The sequence below is a fragment of the Triturus cristatus genome, chromosome 5_2, assembly GCF_964204655.1.
Source record: "Triturus cristatus chromosome 5_2, aTriCri1.1, whole genome shotgun sequence".
NCBI lineage: Eukaryota > Metazoa > Chordata > Amphibia > Caudata > Salamandridae > Triturus > Triturus cristatus.
The window spans coordinates 307810483-307825503 of record NC_140588.1 but is presented as its reverse complement, the minus strand read 5'-3'; the positions used below and the strand labels follow the sequence as shown (position 1 = coordinate 307825503).

The following is a 15021-nucleotide window of genomic DNA, read 5'->3' as shown; positions in this document are numbered from 1 at the left end:
TTTGAATACATTTAACAATCCATCTGGCTATACCTGCTTTGGAAATGGCGTTGCCCTTGTGTTGTGGGGAAAAGGCAACGAAAAGTTGTTTTGTCTTCCTAAAGACTTTAGTTCTGTCTATGTAGTACATGAGGGCTCTTTTTACATCTAGTGTATGGAGCATTCTCTCTGCTACGTTTTGTGGATTTTGGAAGAAAACAGGCAGTTCTATAGCTTGATTCATGTGGAACTGTGATATTACTTTAGGCATGAATTTGGGGTTGGTACGAAGTACGACCCTGTTTGCGTGAACCTGTATGAATGGCTCTTGAATGGTTAGTGCTTGGAGTTCACTAACTCTTCTCAACGAAGTGATTGCCACTAGGAAAGCTACTTTCCAGGTGAGGAATTGAATCTCACATGAGTGGAGAGGTTCGAAGGGTGGACCCATTAGTCGGGTGAGGACCAGGTTGAGGTTCCACACCGGTGCTGGTGGGTGTCTTGGGGGAATTACTCGTTTAAGTCCCTCCAAGAAAGCTTTGATGGCAGGCACTCTGAACAAGGACAGGTGCTGCCTGTTCTGGAGATAGGCTGCTATTGCGGTCAAATGGATACGTATTGAGGTGTATGCCAGATTGCATCGGTATAGGTGTAGGAGGTAACAGATTATATTTTGGATGGATGCGTCTAGCGGGTTAATGTCATTGTTGTTGCAGTAGATGACAAACCTTTTCCATTTAGCTGCATAGCAGGCTCTGGTAGTGGGTCTCCTGGCCTCCTTAATGATCTCCATACAGTCAGGTGGCAGGTTTAGGTAGCCAAACTCTAAGACTTCAGGAGCCAGATTGCCAGGTTCAGCTGTTGCGGATCTGGGTGCTGAATTTCGCCATGGTTCTGCGTTAGGAGTGCAGGTTTGATCCGCAGCCTTTGATGCGGCACCACGGAAAGTTCTAGAAAGGTGGTGTACCATGGCTGGCGCGCCCATGTGGGAGAAACTAGGATGAGCGTCAGTGAGTGCTGTCGCAGTTTGCGTGCCACCAGCGGTATCAATGGCGCTGGGGGAAAAGCGTACGCAAATCTGCCGGACCAGTTCATCCATATCGCATTGCCCTGCGACTGTGGATGTGGGAACCTGGCGGCAAAGCTTTGGCATTTTGCGTTTTCGTGTGTGGCGAACAGGTCTATCTCTGGATGACCCCACTGTTGGAAGTACGGTTGGAGTACTGACGGATGTAGCTCCCACTCGTGCATCTGGTGGCTGTGTCTGCTGAGCAGATCCGCCATCTGGTTGTCCTTGCCGGGGAGGTGTTCCGCCATGAGGAATATGTTCCTCTGAATGGCCCACTTCCACATGCTCTGAGCCAGATGAGACAACTGTGGAGAGTGTGTTCCTCCCTGCTTCTGTATGTAGTACATGGCAGTCATGTTGTCCGTCCGGATCAACACGACTTTGTTGCACAAGTGTACCTTGAAGGCTTTCATTGCCAGGAAGATTGCCATCAGTTCTAGAAGGTTGATGTGCATCTTCTTTTGTTGTTTTGTCCATAGTCCCTGCACTGTGTAATTGAGTACATGAGTTCCCCATCCCTGGAGAGACGCGTCCGCTGTCAGTATTATTTGTGGAACAGGTTCTTGGAACGGTCGGCCCTTGCAAAGGTTTTGTGGATTCCACCAATGCAGAGAGTTGTATGCCCGACCGCTCACCAACACTAGGTCTTTTAATTGCCCTTGAGCCTGATTCCATTGACGTGCTAAGCACTCCTGAAGCGGGCGCATATGTAGTCTCGCGTGTGGGACTATGAAAATGCAGGAGGCCATCATGCCTATCAACTGCATGAACACCCGCGCAGGAAGGGAGTGTTGAGGTTTGAACTTTGAAAGCAGCATCTGCATGCTGTTGATCCTCACTAAATTTGGCTGAGCTGTGGCTGCCAGAGTGTCTATGGTCGCACCTAGGTACTGTTGTACGTGTGCGGGTTGGAGATGTGATTTTGGGTAATTTAGTGAGAATCCCAGGCTGTGAAGAAGGTGAATGGTGCGGGACATGTGGTTGGCACCTTGCTGGGCTGACTTTGCCTGAACAAGCCAGTCGTCCAGGTAAGGGTAGACATGAATGTGGTGTCTCCGTAGATGTGCAGCCACTGTAGCTAGGCACTTGGAGAAAACTCTGGGTGCTGTTGTCACACCGAAGGGGAGGACTTTGAATTGGTAGTGCTGCCCCTGAATAGTGAACCGGAGATATTTCCTGTGTGATGGGTGTATGGGGATGTGGAAGTACGCATCTTTGAGGTCTAGAGTGGCTAGGAAGTCTCCCTGTCTGAGCAGCGGGAGAACCTGCTGTAGGGAGAGCATATGGAAATGCTCTGAGAGAATGTAGTGGTTGAGGGGTCTCAGGTCTAGTATAGGTCTGAGTGACCCGTCCTTCTTTGGTATTAAGAAGTACAGAGAGTACACCCCTGTCCCTTGCTGGTGGACGGGCACAACCTCTATTGCACCTTTTTGCAGCATACTTAGCACTTCCTGCTGCAATAATGCTAAGTGCTCTGAGGACATAGGACGGTGCTTTGGTGGTATTGTGGGTGGAGTGGAGGTTAATTCGAGACAGTAACCGTGTTGGATAACATCCCTGACCCACCTGTCCGTGGTGATGGTATTCCACGTGGACAGGAACCGCTGGAGTCTCCCCCCGACAGGTGTTATGTGGTCGGGGGGGAAGGGTGAGGGCGTCACGGTTTGTTCTTGGGTGAGGACCTGGTGTTGCCGTAACCGCGTCCTCTGCCCTTGGTGCTGGAGCCACGATATCCACCTCTGGTGTTTTTATCATAGGCACTGTGTGTGCCCCCTTTATTGTATGTTTGCTGTGATCCCTGTCCTCTAGCCGCTCCCCTATTTCCGGGGCGACAAAAGGAGCCACTACGAAATGTCTGCGTTTGCAGGGCCCCCATTGACTTTGCAGTGTCAGTGTCCTTCTTTATTTTTTCTAAGGTGGTGTCCACCTCTGGGCCGAATAAGTAGTCGGGGTTGACTGGCTGATTCAGGATGTTATTTTGAACCTCAGGTTTGAATCCGGAGATTCTTAACCAAGCTTGTCGTCGTAGCATGACGCTGGTGTTTATTGCCCTCGCAGCTGTGTCGGCGGCATCCAGTGCACACTTAATGGATGCGTTTGTGAGAAGTTGTCCCTCCCTGATGAGGAGCTCCGCTGCCTCTTTGTACTCGTCTGGTAAATGTTAGAGTAGTGACTCCAACGTGTCATAGTGTGAGCGATCGTAGCAAGCCAGGAGCGCCTGTGTATTGGCAATGCGCCAGATGTTTGCTGCCTGGGCTGCAATCCTTTTGCCGGAGGTCTCCAGCACCTTGGACTCCTTGTCCGGGGGAGGAGCATCACCAGTTGTCTGCGAGTGCGCTCGTTTGCGAGCGTTAGCAACCACGATGGAGTCCAGAGGTAACTGGCCTCTAATGTACATAGGGTCCCCGGGCGCAGGCTTGTATTTTTTCTCGATCCTGGGGTTTATCACCCGTGCCCTGGTTGTTTCCTTGAAAATGTCCTTTGCTGGCTTGAGGACACCTTTTAACATGGGCAGAGTCTTGACAGTCCTCTCTGAGGAGGCGAAAGTGTCCACTAAGAAATCATCCTCAATTGTGTCCGAATGGAGTTGCACTCCATGATTGGCTGCGGCACGTTCAATGAGGGCATTGAAGGCAGCAGTGTCCTCTGTGGGAGATGTTTTGGCGCCATAAAGCTGCATGTCCTGGGTATCTGTAGTGGCACCTGGGTCTGCAGGGTCATCCCAAGCTTGATCTGGGTCCTGCTGCTCCTCAGGATCTATATCCCTGGGGTAGGTGGCGTTATCACCCATGTAATCCTCCATTGCGTCCGTGTCGGAGGGCGTCGGAGAAAAGGACTGAGGATCTGGATAGGAGGTGTGGAGGCATTCATATAGGACTGGTTCCGATTCTGCTGGCAGTTTTTGCTTTAGAGGGATTCTGTAAGAGTCCAAAGCCTGGTCGGAAGTGACCTTCCGTTTTCGGAGCATGAGCCTGCCGGTGTCGGCGTCGATGAATTGGGACGGTGAAGGCCCAGTAGGAGAGTGTCCAGTGGATGGGGACCTTGTCTGGGTGACACGTGTTCGGATTTCGAATAGTTTTGGCGCTGTGGACGGCGGCAAACCAAAAGTGATGTTGGTTGGTGCTGAAGGTGCCTTTGGAGCCTTTTTCGGCTCAGAGCCAGACGTGGACTGGAGGGCTGCCTGTTCTCGGATACGTTGCAAGGACGCTGCAACTTGTCGCACCGAGAACGCCGAAGGTTCTTTGGTGCCGAGTGGTTCTGTAGAGGTAGGCATGGACTTCTTCGGAGCCACAGGGTCATCGAGTCGAGGAGAGGTAGTAGTGGTCGACGGCGTCGATGACTGGACCGTAGTCGCTGCCTTCAAAGTGGATTCTGATGGAGCGGCCATTTTAACCTTGGTGGTCGGGGCTGATTGCTTCGGTGCCGGGGGCCGAGGCGCTTTGGTGGTACCGATGGCCTTCCTTTTTGGATCGGTGCCGACATCCGCAGCAGCGAGTTCGGCGCCGAAATCCCTTTTGGTGCGTTCGGAGCCGATGGGTTTGGCTGGCGTCGAAGGAGTGGAGGTCTTCGAGCCGACCAGTGGCAGTTACACTTTCGGTTTCTGTTGAACCGGTGCGACGATTGGTTTCGGTTTCGTTGAAGGGAAACCAGTCTTTTTCGGTAATAATGGCTCTCGCTGGATAATCGAGGCCGGGCCAGAGGGCGGGGCCGAAGAACTGCGGGATTGATCTCGGGTAAGGCCCGAAGGCGATCCCTCGACCGGAGCCGTAGACTGACGCACTTTAATAGCATCCGTTTGGACGGGTAGGCCCTGCTCTTCACCAGAGCTATCTTCTTCGGCCCCGAAGGCCTCATCGTAGTCCCCTACCTCATCGTCGGCTTCTTCCCTGTGGAAAAGCTCTTCATCTGCGTCTTCCGATCGGGAATCGTGTTCGGAAGCGGGGCTGGAGTTTATGTTTTCCACGCTTTCAACATCTTCGTCCTCGGTGCTGAAGATGTTGGTTGGGGCCGGTGCCGATTGCTGCGCTTCTAATCTCGCTGCTCGTCGATTCCGGAGAGTCTTCTTGGATCGGAACCGGGCACAGGCTATACATTTCGATTCGTCGTGATCCGGAGAGAGGCATTTGTTGCACACCGGGTGGACGTCGATATGTGGATATTTGGCGTGGCAAACAGGACACCGTTTGAATGGTGTCCTCGATTCCATCGTCGATGTAAGGTCGATGGTCGGATTAAACGGATCCGAAAAAAGTTGATAAGGTTGCTAAACTAGCAAGTAAGCTGTCGATACCGAGCGGGAACAGTACCGACGAAAACTAAAGGCCTTTTGGCCTGAAACTAAATTTTCCTAACTTGAGTCAAGTTAAGCACATCCGAACCCAATGGCGGAAAAAAACAATCTGAGGATGGAGAGGATGCCCATGCGCACTGCGGTCCAGGGGAGGAGTCACCTATCTCAGGATACTTCGAAGACTCTTCCAGGACAACAACGTGCAAACATCCGGACCCAACACTAGGCGGCAATCTATGCACAGATATGAATTGTGCAGCCCACATGCCTCGAACTCATAGGATGTTGAGCTGACGCAGAGACTCGAGCTTGGTTACCCAGCTCCAAAGTCAGCACAGCTGCCCGTTAAGCCCAAACCTCTCAACTCAATGCAGAGAGTAAAGTTATTTGTGTTTCAAAAGCATTCTACATCTTGAAAATCTTATGCAATTTAGTAGACAAGGGCATAACCCCTTCAGAAGCAGTTGTTTGCTTGTAAAATATATACAGAACAAACTCTGAAAGCGCCTCTATCTTTGGGTGCTTTAAGAAAAGTGCAGCAGCTATAACGTAAGAGTAGCATGCACATGCACAGACACAGATACAGTAGAAACACAAGCACCATAACAGTCCCAAATGGACTAGTTAGTACAGTTTTACGTTGAATAACTGGACATGAACACCTATATAAGAGAGTGTTACACTAGCATCCATATACAACCAAATTATATGACAAACAGAAGGTGCGCAGGCTGTGAAGCCACAGGAAAGCTGAAGTTCATGTTCAGTGGGTTCCTTGACGTCAGACCCAGTGAAATTATACCCATATATACCTCATGTCAGCTTGCCTACTCTGTGGGGAAGAAAAATCGCTTGTTTTTAACGCCTCGGTTGTTTTCTCGACAGATAAGGGAACATCTGAACGTGTTGTTTACCTGGTTACATTTGTACGTTTATTTCTTTTGACCGAGGCACGAAAATGGAGCGCTAAGTGCTAGGAACAGTGCTTTAAACGGGCAGGTACTGTCCGGCACTGAGAAGCTGCACTGCTTTTATTTGAATGGGAGAGTGCCTACACTTCTCAGCACTGCTGCGATACATTTAATGGGAGAGCACCAGCACTTCTCAGAGCAGGCAGATACTCTATATAGTAAGTACCTGCACATTTGTATTTACATTTAAAACACTGGCTAGGAACATGGGTCCCTGTCAGCGTGAGTGCTATATTTACAGTGTTTGGGATCATGCGGGGATTTGGCGAGAGGTCTGTGGGGGTCAAGTCATTAAACAGGACTTCGTCAAGATGAAGAATGCAGATCTGTGCAAGGAGATGTGTGAATTAATCAAAACAGGCAAACTCGGTGCTGCAAGAGGCACAAAAGTACAATTGAAGGAGCGCCCGGGGGCAATGGACGAGCCTAAGGAGGTAAAACCAAGACTGCAAAGGGCCCTTACTGGGAAAAAAACAATAGTGAGCAGGAAGGGGTAGGCGAGAAAAACAAAAGGAGCTGGGGAGCAACGTAGATGGCGGGGTGGTGAGGAGAGGAAGCAGCACACCGGGAAGAAAGCGCGTGCACTCCCCATGGAGTGCTGAAAGAAAAAAGGAAAATAACAAAGCTCCCCAATGTGGAACTGTGGAAGGATACAAGTGATACAATCAAAAGAACGATAAAGAAGCTATGTTCCAGAGCAGGGACAAACAAGAAGTGGAAGGAAAGAAACTGGATAAGAAGCAGGAAAATCGGATTTGCAAGAAAGCAGAGCAATGGAAAGCAGTGGGAAGGTGCAAACCCCCCTGCAAATACTTGTATAGTTTGCAACAGGTCTTCAACAGCAGAGAGGTGCACACATTGCAGGCAAAACCTACAAGCTCAAGGAAAAGAGCTGGCGGAGCGCCACCTTTCAACTTTAGTTGAAAGTGCGTGAACCCCTATGAAGCATGCTAGTTACTGGAGGCGAGGTGTTTTCATCCTTTTTATAAACAACTTAGGATGTTGGTACAGCCACTAGTTTAATGACACATTGTTTTGGTTTAAGAGAAAAAAAATCTCTTCACATAGAGTTACAGTAGGTAAGTTGATTTCCTTAGAAAGTAGAGCGCATGACTTCCTTCAGTACATACCACTTGATCCATGGGGTCACTAGAATAGTAATTCTGTGAATCCGTGCACCGAACCCACACAGGCCGAAGGTGATCCTCATTCTCTTCCTCATCCACCTCCATTTTTACACTGATGGTCTGGACCACTGTGTCCTTGGCCGGCAAGCTAATTTCTTTCGTCGAGCTCTGTCTATTTGATGCCTCATCCTGTTCCAATCGGGCTCTTTTTCTGACATGCACAGGTGACACACTTGGACTGAAACAGCACAGAGAAGAAATACTTTTATTTTCTTGACAGGATTAAAAAAGGGACCATTTCTCTTACCTCCTGCTACAAATTTTAGATATATACAAGAATATATATTTAACAAGTCTATCTTTCCACCATGGCATTCCACTTCCTCGTATTCAAACTTTGTTACAAAACTGATGACTTTTGCAGAGGAGACAAAACCAATATAGGAAATGCATTTGGCAATAGAATATTTTACATTTAATTGTATTTTTTTTTACTATTACAAAAAATATTTGCATTTTGTAAGCATGGGGGTGCAAATTAAACATTTACATAAAAAACAGATTTCACCTTTATTAGCCCCATGATTATATGCAGGTTAATGGTAATGAGAAGGCTGATGGTATTGATACTTTTATGTGGAATATGTTATGATGGGCAAACAATTGGTTGTGCCAGTTTGCCAGACACAACTTAAATCAATGTGGCTTTAAGTTTCAGGGCTCCCCGAGATAGGAAAGTATTTCTTCAGCCAACAGGAGCAGTAACTTCATCACAAAACGTCAAGTTATCACTTTTCTACCATTCAAACTAAATACATGCGTGATGTAGTATAGAAAAACATACACAGATATTTCTTGCTGCTTTCATCCCAAGCAAGCAACGAAAAGAATAAGAGGTGGGTAGAAAGGAGATGCACACAAAAAAACCGCTAATGACAAAGTCGTGTGTCTGGCTCTAGCCACCGAGCAACATGCCTTCCAAATGCCCTTTGAATGTTTTTTTAATTCAGGTATAACAAAACCCATTACAAGAAGGCTGCATGTGTGCGGATGAACCCATCATTTTCTAATGGTTTTAGCTACACTTTATTAAAATAAAATAAAAATTCATTCAGTTGTGGTCATGCAAACCACAAAGGCGGCCATCTTTTAATAGTTTTTGTTATACAAGATTAGAAGCAGCCTACCAGTCTCCTCTCCAATCAGATTAGACTTGGTGAGTTCCACCCCTGTAATGCCTGAATTATTCTTTTATGAAGGATTTCCAAAACAAAGGCTAAATCAGCACACTGTACGCTACTTAGAGTTTTAATTGTTTTCACAGGGCGTCAGAAAACTAAACACAATTAACATGAAATAAACATCACATCCTTTATAACATTGGATTCTATAAATAGGTGTCACAAACACTGGAAGGAAATAGAGATTAAATATTGGGCAAATAGGTAACTAAAGGTAAGGACATTCCTAACAATCTCAAATCTCTGCTTTTATAGAATTATATTTTCTCAGTAGATTACATTAAAAAAAAAATCACTTAACCAAATATGACGCCTCCAGGATTCCATGCCTTATTTACAACCTAATGTAGAAACAAATGTGCATATACACGAGGTCTTAACTGTTCCACTTGTGCGGTTATCAACCAGAGCTCTCCTTGGAGGTGAACAACATTGAGGCGAAGTTCAATGTGTCAAAAAAGTCAGGAGTGTTGCATCCGCACCCACTTTCAAATACCAAATTAGACTCCAAGTGCTCCTTCTAGTGTTTTTTCAATAAGAAATCCAGGTTTAGGTTCCATTGAAATTCTTCAAATCACTGGTCCAACTCCATTTCAAACTTATCTGGTGAGACTCTAAACCTAGGGCAGACATTAGCACAATTGAGCTAAATATGAACAGGTAAGAGGAAGCAGTGCTTCTAAGTTATGAGAGCGAACCTTACATACTATTTTAATTTGAAACCACAACAGTGTTGCAAGTGCGGATTGTCAAGGTGAATGAGTTAATGTTGGGAAGCGAAAAAACCAAGACCCACATTGCCTCACAGTATCTCTCATACATACTCACCAACTTAGACAGTGGTCAAAAGCAGATAAAAGTATGGACTAGATAGGGCAGTTATATGGGATTGACAGTCCTGTACTTTTCAAGGGCCAGGTAGACGAATCCCCTGCTATATGGACTATCTTCAGTGGCAACAAAAACAGTATTTGAAAAACTGAAAGCAAACATCAACTTCTTGGATATGCTTATAGAAAAGTGTTTTTTGTAGAAAAACTACAAAGTACTACCATCAGATATATACTAAAATTGTCATGCTGAGACTACTTACTAACCCACCTAGATGCATATCCTCAAATAATTATTATTTTTTTTTTAAACCTATTGTATTGCTTTCATCTCACTGTAATACTCATGTATTACAATTGGTGGGTATTCTAATACACAACCAACTATAGTTCAAAGCGATTAGGATTATACTATAGAAAAAAAGCAATAAAACACAAATAGCATCATTTCTATCAAAAGACATCCATCACAATTATGGCTATGCGGTCATTTCTCACATCATCGGTCATGAAAGGATGATGTGTGTCACAAAGGATCCACAGAAAGATCCAGTTTTCTTCCATTGGGTAAACAGCTTAAGCTCATGCAGAGGTAACACAGAAGAGCCAACAATTGTTTCGAGGTATAAGCCTCAATGCTTCTTCAAGGCAATTTCTCCTATATGTTGATTACATTTATAATCCATATAGAACACATCTTATAATAGAAGTAAACTTTCCCATGAGATTTATTCCGTAAGCAATGGATTGCCAGAGGTAACAAATTTAAAACCTATTCAGAGCCTCTTTATTACCGGAGTTTTATATTTCATACTAGAACACTCATCGTCTGTCTACACAAATAATGGTAGCAACCTATAAGCTCAACACCATGTAAGCACTGCAAAAGTTTACATCAACAAGTCAATTCCATTTCAGTTACCTTTGGAGAGTCATTGATCAGTGAATAAATCTCGTCGGAAAGGCTTTGACCATTATAAGACTGTTTAATATGAATTAATTTAATAAGCATTTAGGAGAAATTGCCCTGACGAAGCGATGGGCCTTATACCGAGAAACACGTGTTGGCTATTTTATGTTACCTCAACATGAACTTTAGGCTGTTTGTCCAATGGAAGAAAACTGAATCATTTTTAATAGGATGATTAATAGTATATTGTAAATGCATTTATATAGAGCTTACTACCATTGACTGTTTTGAAGCCCTTTGGGCGAGTGCAAAAACAACAGTTGATGGACAGAATGCAGAACAATGTCATACATTCACCCCAGTACAGAGATCTGGGCCTAAATCAATTGTTCTTTTGCTCACCATGCCATTCCAGTTTGAACCCAGCCATATGCAAATCAGTCTTGACCCTGTGCCTCATGGGAACAGTCCAGCCAGAACTGCTAAGCCAGGTCCTCCCTGGACTGGAAACAAGCATCCTAGAACCGGTTTCGGGGTGTCACCCCTCTTCAGCCAGGATAGCTTGATTCCTTTGGATGAGTGGCACACTACTTTAGAACACAAGGGTAGTAGCATTTATTTTGGTTAGTAATTTTAGACTTATGTTCTCAGAAGAAACCCATACATACATTACCCCAGAATGTGGTGGACTCAAAGAGTTAGATGCCACTCCTGGCAGGGCGTGTGGGTTTGTTAGTTCTTGCAAATTACTGGTAGAGTGACGAGATAGTATAGAGGACGCTCCCACGGGGGAGATCTATATCAACGCTGGTTGCGGTTTGGCATATGTTAGTTTGTTAGACTGATTGGTCAGGTGAATAGATATGATAAAGGAAGCATAGAATATATTTTGATTGCAAGCAGGTGATCATCAGTGTGTGAGAACTAAGGATCCAGTCAGGGACAATTCGGTAGGTACATATAGCAAACGTGAGCCACAGAGCATGCAGTCTTGTTATGGAATCGGATAAGGACATGAAATTTGGAATAGGAGTCGGATAAGGGGAGCAGGCAGTGGCGCTGCAAGTAGGGGATACTGCAGCCCCCCTGATATCCTGGAAGAAAACCAGACACAGATGACCGATTTCTTTTCTTTTTGTATTTGTTCGCAACATATCTATTCAGATGCTTTGTTTGGAAAGTAAACTGTTGGATGTAATTAAACCATAATCATTGAACAACATTTTTGAACAAAATACCATTGTTTTATTAAGTAAATCTATTGATGTTTATCCAGCAAGCTACGAGTGGAAACGGATCATACTTTGACTTGGGCACTGGAAAAGATTAAAGGTATCCAAGAAAACAAATCTAAACATGCGCTTCTTCCTTTACAAAGTATAGAGATTTTTAAATTAAAGACCCTTTTTGGAAGTGCAAATGAGACATTTTCTCAAGTATATTTGAGTTTCAAAGTAACAAAGAGCGTGATGTACCAAGACATTTCGCTGTTGCAAGTCACACAATTCACAAATTCACAGGGCATCCGACTGCAATATTGTTTTTGCTATGTATTAAATAAATTTTGCCAATTTTGCAGTTTGGAAAAGCATTTTCGATTGATAAAATGGGTTTTCCAACCCATACCGTGTCACAACTAGGGAGGGTTGTGGAAGAGGAGTCTGCTTCGAATTACAAAGGCTGTAGCAACATATACAAAGAGGAAGCTGTCCCTGTTGGACAGCTTTAACTTTGAGAATCACGTCAGGTGACTTGCATAGGAGAAGGCAATGGTCCCTGCTTCTCCCCCACCAGTGCAGTTTCCTTCAAGGAATATGGGCTGCTTAAAAAAAAAAAATCCCATTTAGGAATGCAAACACAGGAATGTTGCTAAACTGTTCCTTGCAGGCTACCATCCCTGTGTTAGTAGGCAATTAGGGGGCCAAAATTAGATTAATACTCACTAAGAAGATCATTCTTTGACCCCCCAACCAGTGAAGATTTTGTGGTGGAATCTAATAGTACATAGGTTGCATCACAAAATTAAAGACTGGTCACCAAAGTTTGCAATTTGAGACTCCTTTTTGCAACCAATTTAGTAGTATATCGGGCCCAAAGACATTTAGTGAGGTCTATGAGAACAATGGTGCATAGGTGTGGCTTGTAAGAAGCAAACCATTGTAAACACTTTGCTAGACATTGGCTCGATGCACTTAAGGCAAGGTGAACTCAGCCTTGCATACCTATAAGCCCAATACATCTCGGTGTGACGTACAAAGCTTTGAGTTAATCTCTGTTGTGAGTCTAGTGGTTGTTTGCCCAGGCATATTGTTTTAAGTTAGAAACTTTCATTTCTATCAAACACGCGTGACAAACTGTGACCTGTAATAAGTGATTAAAATGTATTCTTAAATCAGTAAGACTGTGTTGGCTTTCTTGCTGTGGTTTCTGCTAATTTCACAGCAACAGTTTGACTAACATGCGCGCTGTATAAATCAGCAGTATCATAACAATTTGTAGTCATGTTTTGGAAAACATTTGCTTTAAGGACCACCATACAATTTTTTTAAAAATTTTTTTTTTTTTAACGTCAAGGGAGGTAGGTAGGCGATAACAGTGTTACCACTGCCTTGAGTAAAGGGCTTGGGTCTCTCTCTCTACAGATAGTTACTTGGTAGCATCTTAACTGTTTAAAACTCGTATAACATTAGTGAAGTAGCACCACTGACGAGCTTCCCCCACCCCCTTTGAAAATCGTTCCGGCTCCACTAGGAGCAGGACACGTAGAGAACTGCAGATTCAGGACTTGGTTGTAAGAATTTAACAGTGTATTGCAAAAGACTTCTGCGCCTTGTCCTATAGTCCACTATGAATCAGGGGCAAAAGCCTGTGGTAACGGGAAGTGGCAGATTTAAATATGCAAATGAACGAAGAATCGTATTGTTGGGCCAGGAGAGTTTTAAGAGCCCTAGCAGAGAGGGAGTGAGTGGGGACAGATGCCGTAAAGACCAGCATTTGCAATGCAACAGGTCTCGCATTTACGCAAGTTTAAGCTATTGGCATTGTAAATGACAATGCCTTTTATTTATGTTCTGAAAACCAAAATAAAAGGCATTGTTATTTGCAATGTCAATGGCTCAAACTCGCGTAAATGCGAGCCCTATTGCATTGCAAATGCTTGTTCGGTTTTGTGAGCCTTGTGCGCAATAGATAGAAAGAAAAACGTTTTACATAAAGCACAGGACGGTTAATCAATCTTAAAATTCGAACTTAGTTCACCAATTCCAAAGTCAGCTTCTTTACCCGTTAGGTTACACCACTGCAAACAAAAAACATAAGTAAAAAACACAATTTACAATGCCAATAGCTCTACCTTTCCCAAATGCAAGACCAATTGCATTGCAAATGCTTGTTATTGATGCATTTCTGATTACGTTTTACCACCTTCATATTGACTTAATGTTTTTGAGGTCGTTGATTGTACTGCACATGAGCTTTTCAGTACAGATAAGATAAGTGCGATTTTCTAGTCAATTCTTGTAACTTTTATTTGGTTTCAAGAATGGCCACATGGTGTTGCCTCAAAGAAGACGGTAGTGCTCAATCAAAGCAGCACACAATAGAACACAGGTAGTTGGCTTTGGTAAGGCCCCCTAAGGATAGTAATAGCTGCCCTTGCGTGTTTTTCTTCAAATCTTACTTATAGCAGCAAAATAAAAAAACATTTTCAGTCAGGCAATCTTCTTTTATTTTTATTTAAAGAATGCGGACAGTTCCAGTTTCACAGGGGTAATATCCAAATATGCTGTTTCGCTTTTACATCCCTGAAAGTCAAATAGAAAATGTATTTGAGATTTATCAGACAGCTCAATGCTTGCATGTGGTGGGGGGGACAAAGCCAATCACAAGGCACATCATCACCGTGCAAGGTCAAAGGCAAAGATCCGATGAATAAATGATTGGATAAATAGCTGGGTTCTAAGAGCGGAAGCGTACTGCATGTGGAATCCACACAGTACAAAGGCTGAGCAGATATTGGACACGAGTAGTCAGATCAGCATTGGGACGAGCTATAGTTTTCAACAGGCGTTTCCTGCTTAGATAAGGGCAGCAGGTACCAACAGATCTTTCTGGGTAGATGCTAGCAGTCTACCATGAAGAACAGATTCGAGGCGATTAACCTTTTGGGGCACTGCTGACTTTATATTCTGCAGAACACTTCAAGTAGTAAATATTTAACTACCGTTTCCGACTGCGTATTCTTTGATTGATAAAGCTGGTTTGTGAGACATTGTCTGCGAACGGTGTATCTTGAAAAACGGATCTGTATTGGCTATGAGCTCCAACGTACCACGTGTCTGTTCAAGAAGGATGGAGTATGTGCGCGCGCCCAAGTGAAAATGGCAGTCACTGTGTGTATACTGGAATGCGCATATGGCTGCTGCATGTACATATACTGCATCTCAAAGCCATCCGTGCCGATGTCTGGTCTCCAGTGACAGTAGAAATCATTTACTTCAGTTAGTATATGGATGTGTTTCGCAATGTAAACAAACACACAATGTTTGCCCCCTCCCTCAGCCAAAACATACACACTGCTTACAACCACTCACCCCAAACACAC

The 15021-nt window shown here is 44.5% G+C and overlaps 1 protein-coding gene across 2 annotated transcripts in view; it reads right to left on the bottom strand.

Moving 5' to 3' along the window:
• DROSHA (drosha ribonuclease III) overlaps positions 1–15021 on the bottom strand; it is a 533090-nt gene that overhangs the window by 374098 nt on the left and 143971 nt on the right. For both annotated transcript variants that reach the window (XM_085607071.1, XM_085607072.1), the window contains exon 4: positions 7441–7675. In XM_085607071.1, the coding sequence (XP_085463197.1) occupies positions 7441–7675 (235 nt within the window). The remainder of the gene's footprint in view (positions 1–7440; positions 7676–15021) is intronic.